This window comes from Ascaphus truei, chromosome 1, assembly GCF_040206685.1.
Source record: "Ascaphus truei isolate aAscTru1 chromosome 1, aAscTru1.hap1, whole genome shotgun sequence".
In the NCBI taxonomy this organism is placed as follows: Eukaryota; Metazoa; Chordata; class Amphibia; order Anura; family Ascaphidae; genus Ascaphus; species Ascaphus truei.
Window position 1 is genome coordinate 7,594,219 of NC_134483.1, and position 15,915 is coordinate 7,610,133.

The following is a 15,915-nucleotide window of genomic DNA, read 5'->3' on the forward strand; positions in this document are numbered from 1 at the left end:
GGAAACGTATGAGGGGAACTGTTCTGCGGCCAGGAAACGTATGCAGGGGAACCGTTCTGCGGCCAGGAAACGTATGAGGGGAACCGTTCTGCGGCCAGGAAACGTATGAGGGGAACCGTTCTGCGGCCAGGAAACGTATGCAGGGGAACCGTTCTGCGGCCAGGAAACGTATGCAGGGGAACCGTTCTGCGGCCAGGAAACGTATGCAGGGGAACTGTTCTGCGGCCAGGAAACATATGCAGGGGAACTGTTCTGCGGCCAGGAAACGTATGAGGGGAACTGTTCTGCAGCCAGGAAACGTATGCAGGGGAACTGTTCTGCAGCCAGGAAACGTATGAGGGAAACCGTTCTGCGGCCAGGAAACGTATGCAAGGGAACTGTTCTGCATCCAGGAAACGTATGCAGGGGAACCGTTCTGCGGCCAGGAAACATATGCAGGGGAACCGTTCTGCAGCCAGGAAACGTATGCAGGGGAACTGTTCTGCAGCCAGGAAACGTATGCAGGGGAACCGTTCTGCGGCCAGGAAACGTATGCAGGGGATCTGTTCTGCGGCCAGGAAACGTATGCAGGGGAACCGTTCTGCGGCCAGGAAACGTATGCAGGGGAACTGTTCTGCAGCCAGGAAACGTATGCAGGGGAACCGTTCTGCGGCCAGGAAACGTATGCAGGGGAACTGTTCTGCGGCCAGGAAACGTATGAGGGGAACTGTTCTGCAGCCAGGAAACGTATGCAGGGGAACTGTTCTGCAGCCAGGAAACGTATGAGGGAAACCGTTCTGCGGCCAGGAAACGTATGAGGGGAACCGTTCTGCGGCCAGGAAACGTATGCAGGGGAACTGTTCTGCGGCCAGGAAACGTATGAGGGGAACTGTTCTGCGGCCAGGAAACGTATGCAGGGGAACTGTTCTGCAGCCAGGAAACGTATGAGGGGAACTGTTCTGCGGCCAGGAAACGTATGAGGGGAACCGTTCTGCGGCCAAGAAACGTATGCAGGGTAACTGTTCTGCGGCCAGGAAACGTATGCAGGGGAACCGTTCTGCGGCCAGGAAACGTATGAGGGGAACTGTTCTGCGGCCAGGAAACGTATGCAGGGGAACCGTTCTGCGGCCAGGAAACGTATGAGGGGAACCGTTCTGCGGCCAGGAAACGTATGAGGGGAACCGTTCTGCGGCCAGGAAACGTATGCAGGGGAACCGTTCTGCGGCCAGGAAACGTATGCAGGGGAACCGTTCTGCGGCCAGGAAATGTATGCAGGGGAACTGTTCTGCGGCCAGGAAACATATGCAGGGGAACTGTTCTGCGGCCAGGAAACGTATGCAGGGGAACTGTTCTGCGGCCAGGAAACGTATGAGGGGAACCGTTCTGCGGCCAGGAAACGTATGCAGGGGAACCGTTCCGCGGCCAGGAAACGTATGAGGGGAACCGTTCTGCGGCCAGGAAACGTATGCAGGGGAACTGTTCTGCGGCCAGGAAACATATGCAGGGGAACTGTTCTGCGGCCAGGAAACATATGCAGGGGAACTGTTCTGCGGCCAGGAAACGTATGAGGGGAACCGTTCTGCGGCCAGGAAACGTATGCAGGGGAACCGTTCTGCGGCCAGGAAACGTATGCAGGGGAACTGTTCTGCGGCCAGGAAACGTATGCAGGGGAACCGTTCTGCGGCCAGGAAACGTATGAGGGGAACTGTTCTGTGGCCAGGAAATGTATGCAGGGGAACCGTTCTGCGGCCAGGAAACGTATGCAGGGGAACTGTTCTGCGGCCGGGAAACGTATGCAGGGGAACTGTTCTGCGGCCAGGAAACGTATGCAGGGGAACTGTTCTGCATCCAGGAAACGTATGAGGGGAACTGTTCTGCGGCCAGGAAACGTATGCAGGGGAACCGTTCTGCGGCCAGGAAACGTATGCAGGGGAACCGTTCTGCGGCCAGGAAACGTATGCAGGGGAACCGTTCTGTGGCCAGGAAACGTATGAGGGGAACCGTTCTGCAGCCAGGAAACGTATGCAGGGGAACCGTTCTGCAGCCAGGAAACGTATGCAGGGGAACCATTCTGCGGCCAGGAAACGTATGCAGGGGAACTGTTCTGCGGCCAGGAAACGTATGAGGGGAACTGTTCTGCAGCCAGGAAACGTATGAGGGGAACTGTTCTGCAGCCAGGAAACGTATGAGGGGAATTGTTCTGCGGCCAGGAAACGTATGCAGGGGAACCGTTCTGCGGCCAGGAAACGTATGAGGGGAACTGTTCTGTGGCCAGGAAATGTATGCAGGGGAACCGTTCTGCGGCCAGGAAACGTATGCAGGGGAACTGTTCTGCGGCCGGGAAACGTATGCAGGGGAACTGTTCTGCGGCCAGGAAACGTATGCAGGGGAACTGTTCTGCATCCAGGAAACGTATGAGGGGAACTGTTCTGCGGCCAGGAAACGTATGCAGGGGAACCGTTCTGCGGCCAGGAAACGTATGCAGGGGAACCGTTCTGCGGCCAGGAAACGTATGCAGGGGAACCGTTCTGTGGCCAGGAAACGTATGAGGGGAACCGTTCTGCAGCCAGGAAACGTATGCAGGGGAACCGTTCTGCAGCCAGGAAACGTATGCAGGGGAACCATTCTGCGGCCAGGAAACGTATGCAGGGGAACTGTTCTGCGGCCAGGAAACGTATGAGGGGAACTGTTCTGCAGCCAGGAAACGTATGAGGGGAACTGTTCTGCAGCCAGGAAACGTATGAGGGGAATTGTTCTGCGGCCAGGAAACGTATGCAGGGGAACCGTTCTGCGGCCAGGAAACGTATGCAGTGGAACTGTTCTGCAGCCAGGAAACGTATGAGGGGAACTGTTCTGCGGCCAGGAAACGTATGCAGGGTAACTGTTCTGCGGCCAGGAAACGTATGAGGGGAACTGTTCTGCGGCCAGGAAACGTATGCAGGGGAACTGTTCTGCGGCCAGGAAACGTATGCAGGGGAACCGTTCTGCGGCCAGGAAACGTATGCAGGGGAACCGTTCTGCGGCCAGGAAACGTATGCAGGGGAACCGTTCTGCGGCCAGGAAACGTATGCAGGGGAACCGTTCTGCGGCCGGAAAACGTATGCAGGGGAACCATTCTGCAGCCAGGAAACGTATGCAGGGGAACCGTTCTGCGGCCAGAAAACGTATGCAGGGGAACCGTTCTGCGGCAAGGAAACGTATGCAGGGGAACCGTTCTGCGGCCAGGAAACGTATGCAGGGGAACCGTTCTGCAGCCAGGAAACGTATGCAGGGGAACTGTTCTGCGGCCAGGAAACGTATGCAGAGGAACCGTTCTGCGGCCGGGAAACGTATGCAGGGGAACTGTTCTGCGGCCGGGAAACGTATGCAGGGGAACTGTTCTGCGGCCGGGAAACGTATGCAGGGGAACTGTTCTGCGGCCAGGAAACGTATGCAGGGGAACTGTTCTGCGGCCAGGAAACGTATGCAGGGGAACCGTTCTGCAGCCAGGAAACGTATGCAGGGGAACCGTTCTGCAGCCAGGAAATGTATGCAGGGGAACCGTTCTGCGGCCAGGAAACGTATGCAGGGGAACCGTTCTGCAGCCAGGAAACGTATGCAGGGGAACCGTTCTGCGGCCAGGAAACGTATGCAGGGGAACCGTTCTGCGGCCAGGAAACGTATGCAGGGGAACCGTTCTGCAGCCAGGAAACGTATGCAGGGGAACCGTTCTGCGGCCAGGAAACGTATGCAGGGGAACCGTTCTGCGGCCAGGAAACGTATGCAGGGGAACCGTTCTGCGGCCAGAAAACGTATGCAGGGGAACCGTTCTGCGGCCAGGAAACGTATGCAGGGTTCTGCAGCCAGGAAACGTATGAGGGGAACTGTTCTGCAGCCAGGAAACGTATGCAGGGGAACTGTTCTGCAGCCAGGAAACGTATGCAGGGGAACCGTTCTGCGGCCAGGAAACGTATGCAGGGTTCTGCAGCCAGGAAACGTATGCAGGGTTCTGCAGCCAGGAAACGTATGAGGGGAACTGTTCTGCAGCCAGGAAACGTATGCAGGGGAACTGTTCTGCAGCCAGGAAACGTATGCAGGGGAACTGTTCTGCGGCCAGGAAACGTATGAGGGGAACTGTTCTGCCGCCAGGAAACGTATGCAGGGGAACCGTTCTGCGGCCAGGAAACGTATGAGGGGAACTGTTCTGCCGCCAGGAAACGTATGCAGGGGAACCGTTCTGCGGCCAGGAAACGTATGCAGGGGAACCGTTCTGCGGCCAGGAAACGTATGCAGGGGAACCGTTCTGCGGCCAGGAAACGTATGCAGGGGAACCGTTCTGCGGCCAGGAAACGTATGCAGGGGAACCGTTCTGCGGCCAGGAAACGTATGAGGGGAACCGTGCTGCGGCCAGGAAACGTATGAGGGGAACTGTTCTGCGGCCAGGAAACGTATGAGGGGAACTGTTCTGCGGCCAAGAAACGTATGCAGGGTAACTGTTCTGCGGCCAGGAAACATATGCAGGGGAACCGTTCTGCGGCCAGGAAACGTATGCAGGGGAACCGTTCTGCGGCCAGGAAACGTATGCAGGGGAACCGTTCTGCGGCCGGGAAACGTATGCAGGGGAACCGTTCTGCGGCCAGGAAACGTATGCAGGGGAACTGTTCTGCGGCCAGGAAACTTATGCAGGGGAACCGTTCTGCGGCCAGGAAACGTATGCAGGGTAACTGTTCTGCGGCCAGGAAACATATGCAGGGGAACTGTTCTGCGGCCAGGAAACGTATGCAGGGGAACCGTTCTGCGGCCAGGAAACGTATGCAGGGGAACCGTTCTGCGGCCGGGAAACGTATGCAGGGGAACCGTTCTGCGGCCAGGAAACGTATGCAGGGGAACCGTTCTGCGGCCAGGAAACGTATGCAGGGGATCTGTTCTGCGGCCAGGAAACGTATGCAGGGGAACCGTTCTGCGGCCAGGAAACGTATGCAGGGGAACCGTTCTGCGGCCAGGAAACGTATGCAGGGGAACCGTTCTGCGGCCAGGAAACGTATGCAGGGGAACCGTTCTGCGGCCAGGAAACGTATGCAGGGGAACCGTTCTGCGGCCAGGAAACGTATGCAGGGGAACCGTTCTGCGGCCAGGAAACATATGCAGGGGAACTGTTCTGAAGATATGGACTTTTAAGCAGAAAAAGCATTAGGTCTATAAGAATGAAACCGAGAAAGGGTGTATGATAGTGTGACACAGTGGTTATGTGAAGTACAATATAACTGGCCTCGTGGGGTTGTATTGGATAGGGAACAGTTACCACTATGTGGCCATAAAATGTAGCTAGAAACCCCTCTCTGGGTGAGGAATGTTACTGCAGTACTTCGTTACAAAGAAAGTAGTAAGAGTACTACATGCCCGGATGCAGCATTGAGGGTTAGGGGACGTGCGTTGCTATTGTGGAAACTCATGAGACTGGCAGCTTGGGTCCTGGTTACTGTTCTTGGGCTCGTTACACCTGAAATACAGCTGGGATTCTCAGCTTCTACAAAGCGCCGGCCCCTCACCTTACACAGCCCGGCCTCTCGCCTCACACAGCGCCGGCCCCACCCCCTTACACAGCGCCGGCCCCACCCCCTTACACAGCGCCGCCCCCCCCTTACACAGCGCGGCCCCCCCCTTACACAGTGCGGCCCCCCGCATTACACAGCGCAGCCCCCCGCCTTACACAGCGCGGGCCCCCACCCCTCACACAGCGCGGGCCACACCCCTTACACAGCGCCGGCCCCACCCCCTTACACAGCGCCGCCCCCCCCCTTACACAGCGCGGCCCCCCCCTTACACAGCGCGGCCCCCCGCATTACACAGCGCAGCCCCCACCCCTTACACAGCGCGGCCCCCCGCATTACACAGCGCGGCCCCCCCCCCTTACACAGCGCGGCCCCCCCTTACACAGCGCAGCCCCCCCTTACACAGCGCGGCCCCCCGCATTACACAGCGCAGCCCCCACCCCTTACACAGCGCGGGCCCCCACCCCTCACACAGCGCGGGCCACACCCCTTACACAGCGCGGCCCCCCGCATTACACAGCGCAGCCCCCCGCCTTACACAGCGCGGGCCCCCACCCCTCACACAGCACGGCCCCCACCCCTCACACAGCGCCGGCCCCCACCCCTCACACAGCGCCGGCCCCCACCCCTCACACAGCGCGGCCCCCACCCCTCACACAGCGCCGGCCCCCACGCCTCACACAGCGCGGCCCCCACCCCTCACACAGCGCCGGCCCCCACCCCCTTACACAGCGCGGGCCCCCACCCCTCACACAGCGCCGGCCCCCACGCCTCACACAGCGCGGCCCCCACCCCTCACACAGCGCCGGCCCCCACCCCCTTACACAGCGCGGCCCCCACCCCTTACACAGCGCCGGCCCCCACCCCTTACACAGCGCGGCCCCCACCCCTCACACAGCGCCGGCCCCCACCCCTCACACAGCGCGGCCCCCACCCCTCACACAGCGCCGGCCCCCACCCCTTACACAGCGCCGGCCCCCACCCCTTACACAGCGCGGCCCCCACCCCTCACACAGCGCCGGCCCCCACCCCTCACACAGCGCGGCCCCCACCCCTCACACAGCGCGGCCCCCACCCCTCACACAGCGCTGCCCCACCCCTTACACAGCGCGGCCCCCACCCCTCACACAGCACCGGGCCCCACCCCTTACACAGCGCGGCCCCCACGCCTCACACAGCGCGGCCCCCACCCCTCACACAGCGCCGGCCCCCACGCCTCACACAGCGCGGCCCCCACCCCTCACACAGCGCCGGCCCCCACGCCTCACACAGCGCGGCCCCCACCCCTCACACAGCGCCGGCCCCCACGCCTCACACAGCGCCGGCCCCCACCCCTCACACAGCGCCGGCCCCCACACCTTACACAGCGCGGCCCCCACCCCTCACACAGCGCCGGCCCCCACGCCTCACACAGCGCGGCCCCCACCCCTTACACAGCGCGGCCCCCACCCCTTACACAGCGCCGGCCCCCACCCCTTACACAGCGCGGCCCCCACCCCTTACACAGCGCCGGCCCCCACCCCTTACACAGCGCGGCCCCCACCCCTCACACAGCGCCGGCCCCCACCCCTCACACAGCGCCGGCCCCCACGCCTCACACAGCGCGGCTCCCACCCCTCACACAGCGTGGCCCCCACCCCTCACACAGCGCCGGCCCCCACCCCTCACACAGCGCGGGCCCCCACCCCTCACACAGCGCGGCCCCCACCCCTCACACAGCGCCGGCCCCCACCCCTCACACAGCGCGGCCCCCACCCCTTACACAGCGCGGCCCCCACCCCTCACACAGCGCCGGCCCCCACCCCCTTACACAGCGCGGCCCCCCACCCCCTTACACAGCGCGGGCCCCCACCCCCTTACACAGCGCGGCCCCCCACCCCCTTACACAGCGCGGCCCCCCACCCCCTTACACAGCGTGGCCCCCACCCCTCACACAGCGCCGGCCCCCACCCCTCACACAGCGCCGGCCCCCACGCCTCACACAGCGCGGGCCCCACGCCTTACACAGCGCAACCCCACGCCATACAAAGCGCCGGCCCCACGCCATACAAAGCGCCGGCCCCACGCCATACAAAGCGCCGGCCCCACGCCATACAAAGCGCCGGCCCCACGCCATACAAAGCGCCGGCCCCACGCCATACAAAGCGCCGGCCCCACGCCATACACAGCGCCGGCCCCACGCCATACACAGCGCCGGCCCCAAGCCATACACAGCGCCGGCCCCAAGCCATACACAGCGCCGGCCCCACGCCATACACAGTGCGGCCCCACGCCATACACAGTGCGGCCCCACGCCATACACAGCGCCGACCCCACGCCATACACAGCGCCGGCCCCACGCCATACACAGCGCCGGCCCCACGCCATACAAAGCGCCGGCCCCACTCCTTACACAGCGCCGGCCCCACACCATACACAGCGCCGGCCCCACGCCATACACAGCGCCGGCCCCACACCATACACAGTGCGGCCCCAAGCCATACACAGCGCCGACCCCACGCCATACAAAGCGCCGGCCCCACGCCATACACAGCGCGGCCCCACGCCATACACAGTGCGGCCCCAAGCCATACACAGCGCCGGCCCCACTCCTTACACAGCGCCGGCCCCACGCCATACACAGCGCCGGCCCCACGCCATACAAAGCGCCGGCCCCACACCTTACACAGCGCCGGCCCCACGCCATACAAAGCGCCGGCCCCACACCTTACACAGCGCCGGCCCCACGCCATACACAGCGCCGGCCCCACGCCATACAAAGCGCCGGCCCCACTCCTTACACAGCGCCGGCCCCACACCATACACAGCGCCGGCCCCACGCCATACACAGCGCCGGCCCCACGCCATACACAGCGCCGGCCCCAAGCCATACACAGCGCCGACCCCACGCCATACAAAGCGCCGGCCCCACGCCATACACAGCGCGGCCCCACGCCATACACAGTGCGGCCCCAAGCCATACACAGCGCCGGCCCCACTCCTTACACAGCGCCGGCCCCACGCCATACACAGCGCCGGCCCCACGCCATACAAAGCGCCGGCCCCACACCTTACACAGCGCGGCCCCACGCCATACACAGCGCCGGCCCCACACCATACACAGCGCCGGCCCCACACCATACACAGCGCCGGCCCCACCCCTTACACAGCGCGGCCCCCACACCATACACAGTGCGGCCCCACCCCTTACACAGCGCGGCCCCCACCCCTTACACAGCGCGGCCCCCACCCCTTACACAGTGCGGCCCCACCCCTTACACAGCGCGGCCCCCACCCCTTACACAGCGCGGCCCCCACACCTTACACAGCGCGGCCCCCACCCCTTACACAGCGCGGGCCCCACCCCTTACACAGCGCGGCCCCCACCCCTTACACAGCGCAGCCCCCACACCATACACAGCGCGGCCCCCACCCCCTTACACAGCGCTGCCCCACCCCTTACACAGTGCGGCCCCCACAATACTGTTTCTATGATCAGAGGAGGACACAACCAGAGATAAAACAAGAACAATATTCATACCAATAAAGTGTGACAAAGATGATTTACGTACAGATATCCGTTTCTCGCAGCACACACTCTTACAGATATCCGTTTCTCGCAGCACACACTCTTACAGATATCCGTTTCTCGCAGCACACACTCTTACAGATATTCGTTTCTCGCAGCACACTCTTACAGATATCCGTTTCTCGCAGCACACACACTTACAGATATCCGTTTCTCGCAGCACACACTCTTACAGATATCCGTTTCTCGCAGCACACACACTTACAGATATCCGTTTCTCGCAGCACACACTCTTACAGATATCCGTTTCTCGCAGCACACACTCTTACAGATATCCGTTTCTCGCAGCACACACTCTTACAGATATTCGTTTCTCGCAGCACACTCTTACAGATATCCGTTTCTCGCAGCACACACACTTACAGATATCCGTTTCTCGCAGCACACACTCTTACAGATATCCGTTTCTCGCAGCACACACTCTTACAGATATCCGTTTCTCGCAGCACACACTCTTACAGATATCCGTTTCTCGCAGCACACACTCTTACAGATATTCGTTTCTCGCAGCACACTCTTACAGATATCCGTTTCTCGCAGCACACACACTTACAGATATCCGTTTCTCGCAGCACACACTCTTACAGATATCCGTTTCTCGCAGCACACACACTTACAGATATCCGTTTCTCGCAGCACACACTCTTACAGATATCCGTTTCTCGCAGCACACACTCTTACAGATATCCGTTTCTCGCAGCACACACTCTTACAGATATTCGTTTCTCGCAGCACACTCTTACAGATATCCGTTTCTCGCAGCACACACACTTACAGATATCCGTTTCTCGCAGCACACACTCTTACAGATATCCGTTTCTCGCAGCACACACTCTTACAGATATCCGTTTCTCGCAGCACACACTTCTTACAGATATTCGTTTCTTGCAGCACACACTCTTACAGATATTCGTTTCTTGCAGCACACACTCTTACAGATATTCGTTTCTCGCAGCACACACTCTTACAGATATCCGTTTCTCGCAGCACACACACTTACAGATATCCGTTTCTCGCAGCACACACTCTTACAGATATCCGTTTCTCGCAGCACACACTCTTACAGATATCCGTTTCTCGCAGCACACACTCTTACAGATATCCGTTTCTTGCAGCACACACTTCTTACAGATATCCGTTTCTTGCAGCACACACTCTTACAGATATCCGTTTCTCGCAGCACACACTCTTACAGATATCCGTTTCTTGCAGCACACACTCTTACAGATATCCGTTTCTCGCAGCACACACTCTTACAGATATTCGTTTCTCGCAGCACACACTCTTACAGATATCCGTTTCTCGCAGCACACTCTTACAGATATCCGTTTCTTGCAGCACACACTCTTACAGATATCCGTTTCTCGCAGCACACACTCTTACAGATATCCGTTTCTTGCAGCACACACTCTTACAGATATTCGTTTCTCGCAGCACACACTCTTACAGATATCCGTTTCTCGCAGCACACACTCTTACAGATATCCGTTTCTCGCAGCACACACTCTTACAGATATCCGTTTCTCGCAGCACACACACTTACAGATATCCGTTTCTCGCAGCACACACTCTTACAGATATCCGTTTCTCGCAGCACACACTCTTACAGATATTCGTTTCTTGCAGCACACACTCTTACAGATATCCGTTTCTCGCAGCACACACTCTTACAGATATCCGTTTCTCGCAGCACACACTCTTACAGATATTCGTTTCTCGCAGCACACACTCTTACAGATATTCGTTTCTTGCAGCACACACTCTTACAGATATCCGTTTCTCGCAGCACACACTCTTACAGATATTCGTTTCTTGCAGCACACTCTTACAGATATCCGTTTCTCGCAGCACACACACTTACAGATATCCGTTTCTTGCAGCACACACTTCTTACAGTAGTTGATGTCATTGTTTTATTGTAGTACGAAAGGAAATGATATCGGTAACCAGTGAGCAGAAGGAATAGGTTCTTATTTTAGGTATTAGTTGTAGGGATTTAGGAATAACCCTAATCCATCAATCTTCATTACGTCTGCCAACACCGTATAATCGGTTCCCATGAGATCTCATGAGAACAGAGCAAGTGCCCGGCTTAATCACAAGAGGGGAGATTATATTTCATATTAATAATGCATCAAACTAAGAAGAGATCAATTAAGAAAAAAGATATATATACATATATAAAAAATATATACTACTCCAATCTCAAATGTGACTAGAAACCCGTATATACAGATACACCAATAAGAAAACTGGACTGCTGGGAAACATAAGCCATTTAACTTTGCTTATTGCAACTTGATATGAGCTCCTGCCTTGCTTGCACATTACTCATTTATCCATAGTGGAACGAGAAGCATGTACAACTCCAGCAGCGAGCAGATCATTCCGGAGTACCTTCATTGCCCGAAAAGGGGCAGGATGTAGCCAAGCTAAGCATTGCAGGCCTCAGACAGCAGGGGAACTACACCTGTAACGTGTAACTACTGTACAAAGAGGAGCATTGTAACCAGCAGCGCAGAGTAGCAGAACGGCCGGCGCCTGGTCCTACGGATGGATCTATTAGCAAGGGACAGGGGTGGAAACTAAATCAAAGAGATTGAAAAAAATCATATTCTTACCACCAAAAAAGTGGATCATGCGGATTCGAAAGATGGCCGGGGCTTGGAACAGAGGAGAGACCAACATGAGCCAAAGGACACACCAGGAAGAGGGTCATTGGGAAAGTATGGAGCAGACCTAGGCAATCACACGTATGTGCTTACAGACGGATATGGAATGACGAGCCAGCCTGACAACGCCTTGGAGCCATCGTGCTGCTTATCATATTGTATTGGGATAGCCAGTCAGGCCGGGATCCCGCAACCACTGGGGTTCTGTGGTGCTCTATCCACATACTGGTACTGATTCCCCTAACACTGAGTACTTACAGGCTGGCATTATATGATGGGGACCGTACTGACATATTAGTATGATAATATACAGTAGCCGGCTAATATACAGTATGACGTAACTGGCATTATATGATGGGGACCTTACTGACATATTTGTATGATAATATACAGTAGCCGGCTCATATACTGTATGAAGTTACTGGCATTATATGATGGGGACCGTACTGACATATTAGTATGATAATATACAGTAGCCGGCTAATATACAGTATGACGTAACTGGCATTATATGATGGGGACCTTACTGACATATTTGTATGATAATATACAGTAGCCGGCTCATATACTGTATGAAGTTACTGGCATTATATGATGGGGACCTTACTGACATATTAGTATGATAATATACAGTAGCCGGCTCATATACTGTATGATGTTACTGGCATTATATGATGGGGACCTTACTGACATATTAGTATGATAATATACAGTAGCCGGCTAATATACAGTATGACGTAACTGGCATTATATGATGGGGACCTTACTAACATATTAGTATGATACTATACAGTAGCCGGCTCATATACTGTATGACGTAACTGGCATTATATGATGGGGACCTTACTGACATATTAGTATGATAATATACAGTAGCCGGCTAATATACTGTATGATGTTACTGGCATTATATGATGGGGACCTTACTGACATATTAGTATGATAATATACAGTAGCCGGCTAATATACTGTATGAAGTTACTGGCATTATATGATGGGGACCTTACTGACATATTAGTATGATAATATACAGTAGCCGGCTAATATACTGTATGATGTTACTGGCATTATATGATGGGGACCTTACTGACATATTAGTATGATAATATACAGTAGCAGGCTAATATACAGCATGACGTAACTGGCATTGTATGATGGCTGCTTTGCTTAAATGCTTAGAGTCTGATATTACATATATGTGATCCTACATAAGTACAGTGGTGTACTTAAACCCTGATACTGTAAGGTGAGGATCATACTTAAGCACTGATACTATGTGACTGTGATCCTACTTAAATACTCAACGACTGATAATACTGTATGTAGGACACGTGTTCCATGTCGCCTTATCACTCCGCTCTCTTACCTCCCGTAGAAATGAGAAAATGGAAGCTGCAATGATTTTGTAAAAATAATGTATAAATTCGCCTGCTCACAACCAGCTCAGAATTGCTGCCGTGTTTCTGGGTTCACTGGCTGCGATGCACCTCTGGGGAACCCCACAGAAGTATAATAGTATACTTATAGGGCTGCTCGCTCCCTCACTATGGTCACATGCACATTTTTACACTTGAATGCTATATTGTGCTAAGTGTTTACAGGTGTGCAGTGTCTTCAGGGACTAACCCACTTCAAGTCCAACTCTTTCACTTCCTAGACAATAACACTTGTCCGGGAGAATAGCATGGCCAGCCTCACCTGGATGGACATTAGGAAGCTATATCAGTAGCAAATGTCTGTTTTATATATCCTATCACTGGCAAATGAAAAGACCCATTCCTGGTGGGACGGTGAGACTACGGGTTAGAGCGGCGCTGCTCCGCGGATCACCTAGTTAAGGTAATATAGGTTCTGGGTGAACTGCTGATTTTAGCACATCGGGTTACCCAGCGTTGGCACATACTGTAGATTCATACATATGTCAGTACAAATAGAAGGCTGTTTGGGAAGCGTAGCTTTACCTTCCTGCATAAAGTAGCTACAACGCAGTGCAAACCTTACTAGCAGTATGTACCAGGAAAAAGGAAACAGATGCTAAGCGGTTTGATAATACTAGAGAGCAGGGGCGGCCAACTCCAGTCCTCAAGGGCCACAAACAGGTCAGGTTTTCAGGATCTCCCTGCTTCAGCACAGGTGGCTGTCACTGGAGACCAGGCAATTACATCTTTATACCGGGATCGTATCACTGAGCAAAACCAAGAAGTAAAACAAATGGTAATTTATTCCATAGAAACAGACGTACACACAGTGAGTTACAAAGCACAAGGGAAAACACACTTACTGGGGGTCTGGGAAACAGACGTACACACCGTGAGTTACAAAGCACAAGGGAAAACACACTTACTGGGGGTCTGGGAAACAGACGTACACACAGTGAGTTACAACGCACAAGGGAAAACACACTTACTGGGGGTCTGGGAAACAGACGTACACACCGTGATTTACAAAGCACAAGGGAAAACACACTTACTGGGGGTCTGGGAAACAGACGTACACACCGTGATTTACAAAGCACAAGGGAAAACACACTTACTGGGGGTCTGGGCTACACAACGAACCTTTCCTAGTTGCAATAGCGCAGAAAACAAAGTCTTTACAAAGTCCTTCCAATGACCGGGCCTAAGCCCGAAACGTCCTGGAACAGATCTCGGCGCGCAGTTCCTGCCGCCACTGCTCTTTCCCCTCTGGAGGTGCTGAAATCCCTTTACCGGGGGGAGCGAGTACCAAACGTCCTGGTACTCTTTTCGGCGTGCAGTTCCAGCCGCGACGTCTCTTTTCAGAACTTGTCTCGCCTTGAAATGTCTGAAGCCGGCTCGCGTCCATTTCTCACAGAGCATCTTTTGGCGAGTCCAAATCTGCCGCTGCTCTCTTGGCGCTTAGAATCTCTTGAGCTGATTGGCTGCTGGGTTTCTTATAGGATTTCAGTCCCATTTACAGAATACCTCCACCAACCAGAGGGTGGGAATTTGGCCACCAGCCTATCAGCGTTTTGCCGGTACCCTGAAGCTGGGCAGACACGGATTTCAATTCTGCAAAGGGGCCATGCACCAACCTGGCACCTCTGCCACTTGGCATATGGAACCTCCCACAGAGCCAGGCTCCTCAGAGTCTGGGGACCGGCAAATGGCCGCCGGAAAGCCCTTATTCATGCCAGGACATGGGTACTCAAATATAGCTCTGGTACTCCGCCCAACCTAACATCTTGGCATCTATGTGGCTTTCAAGTCCGGGACCCGAGCAGACTTAGTGGCACCAACTTGGTAGCCAGCTGGTCTGTCTGAACCATGGACTTGGAAATCCCCAGCTCATATACAGTGCATAATAATATATACCATGTTAATAAACATCACAAAATTCTTCTAAGTCCCTCGTCCCCTAGGATCTACTGAAAAGACTCGCGTTCATTTTCAGAGCTCCTAGACCTTCCTATAGTTAGCTAAAAAGTTGCTTCAAATAAGGCTTAGGTTAAGTTTCAGAGTTGCTTCCATTGTACTGAAGCTGGACTTAGAAATAATTTCACTCACAACCTCATAGATGGTTGGAGACACCCTGAACCCCTATACCGGGTCCGGGTTCTGGGCATATACTGGGGGGGATTCCCACTAAACTAGGGACCCCTGACTATACCGGGGATACGTGTATCCCTATGCCCCCTTTTACCTTTCTGGTCTGGCTGAAGCAGGGCATCCTGGCGGTGAGCCGTGTAACTGCTTCCCAGGGAGGACTTTGTCCAGAGGTCTGTGTCTACATGTACCCGGGAATCTGACTCGGCTCCCGGACACATTTTTGGGTTGGCCAGCAACTTTGGTTCCCGGCTAGCTAGACACAATCCGACAACACTTTTACCACAAAGTCCCCCCTGAAAGTCATAGCCTGAGAATCTCAGCTGGTTAGCAGCCCTGGAAAGGCAAAAGACACATACATTCTTTATTGTCGCATATTTTTCATGCAATGCATGAGAGTACATATACGACAGTCAGGCCCAAGAGCTGACACTCTAGGGCCCCAACACATGGATCAGGGGCAACCAAGTGGGCTTGACCTTTATTAGTGAGCCTGGTTACCCCCTCACCGTCACAGTGGCTCAGTCGTTGACTGACATATTACAGCCACCTGTGCTGAAGCAGAGATATCCCTAAAACCTGGCCTGTTGGTGGCCCTGGAG

At 55.4% G+C, this 15,915-nt stretch overlaps 1 protein-coding gene across 10 annotated transcripts in view; it reads right to left on the bottom strand.

Annotated features, from left to right (window-relative positions):
* The window catches only part of UNC13B (unc-13 homolog B), a 565,224-nt gene that overhangs the window by 160,278 nt on the left and 389,031 nt on the right, over positions 1-15,915 (bottom strand). Inside the window, exon 27 of one of the 10 annotated variants that reach the window (XM_075580079.1) lies at positions 11,339-11,741. The exons of the other annotated variants lie outside the window; for them this stretch is intronic. Coding sequence (XP_075436194.1) covers positions 11,641-11,741 — 101 coding nt within the window. The 3' untranslated portion in view covers positions 11,339-11,640. Of the gene's footprint in view, positions 1-11,338; positions 11,742-15,915 lie in introns of those variants that run through there. 10 annotated transcript variants of the gene reach the window in all.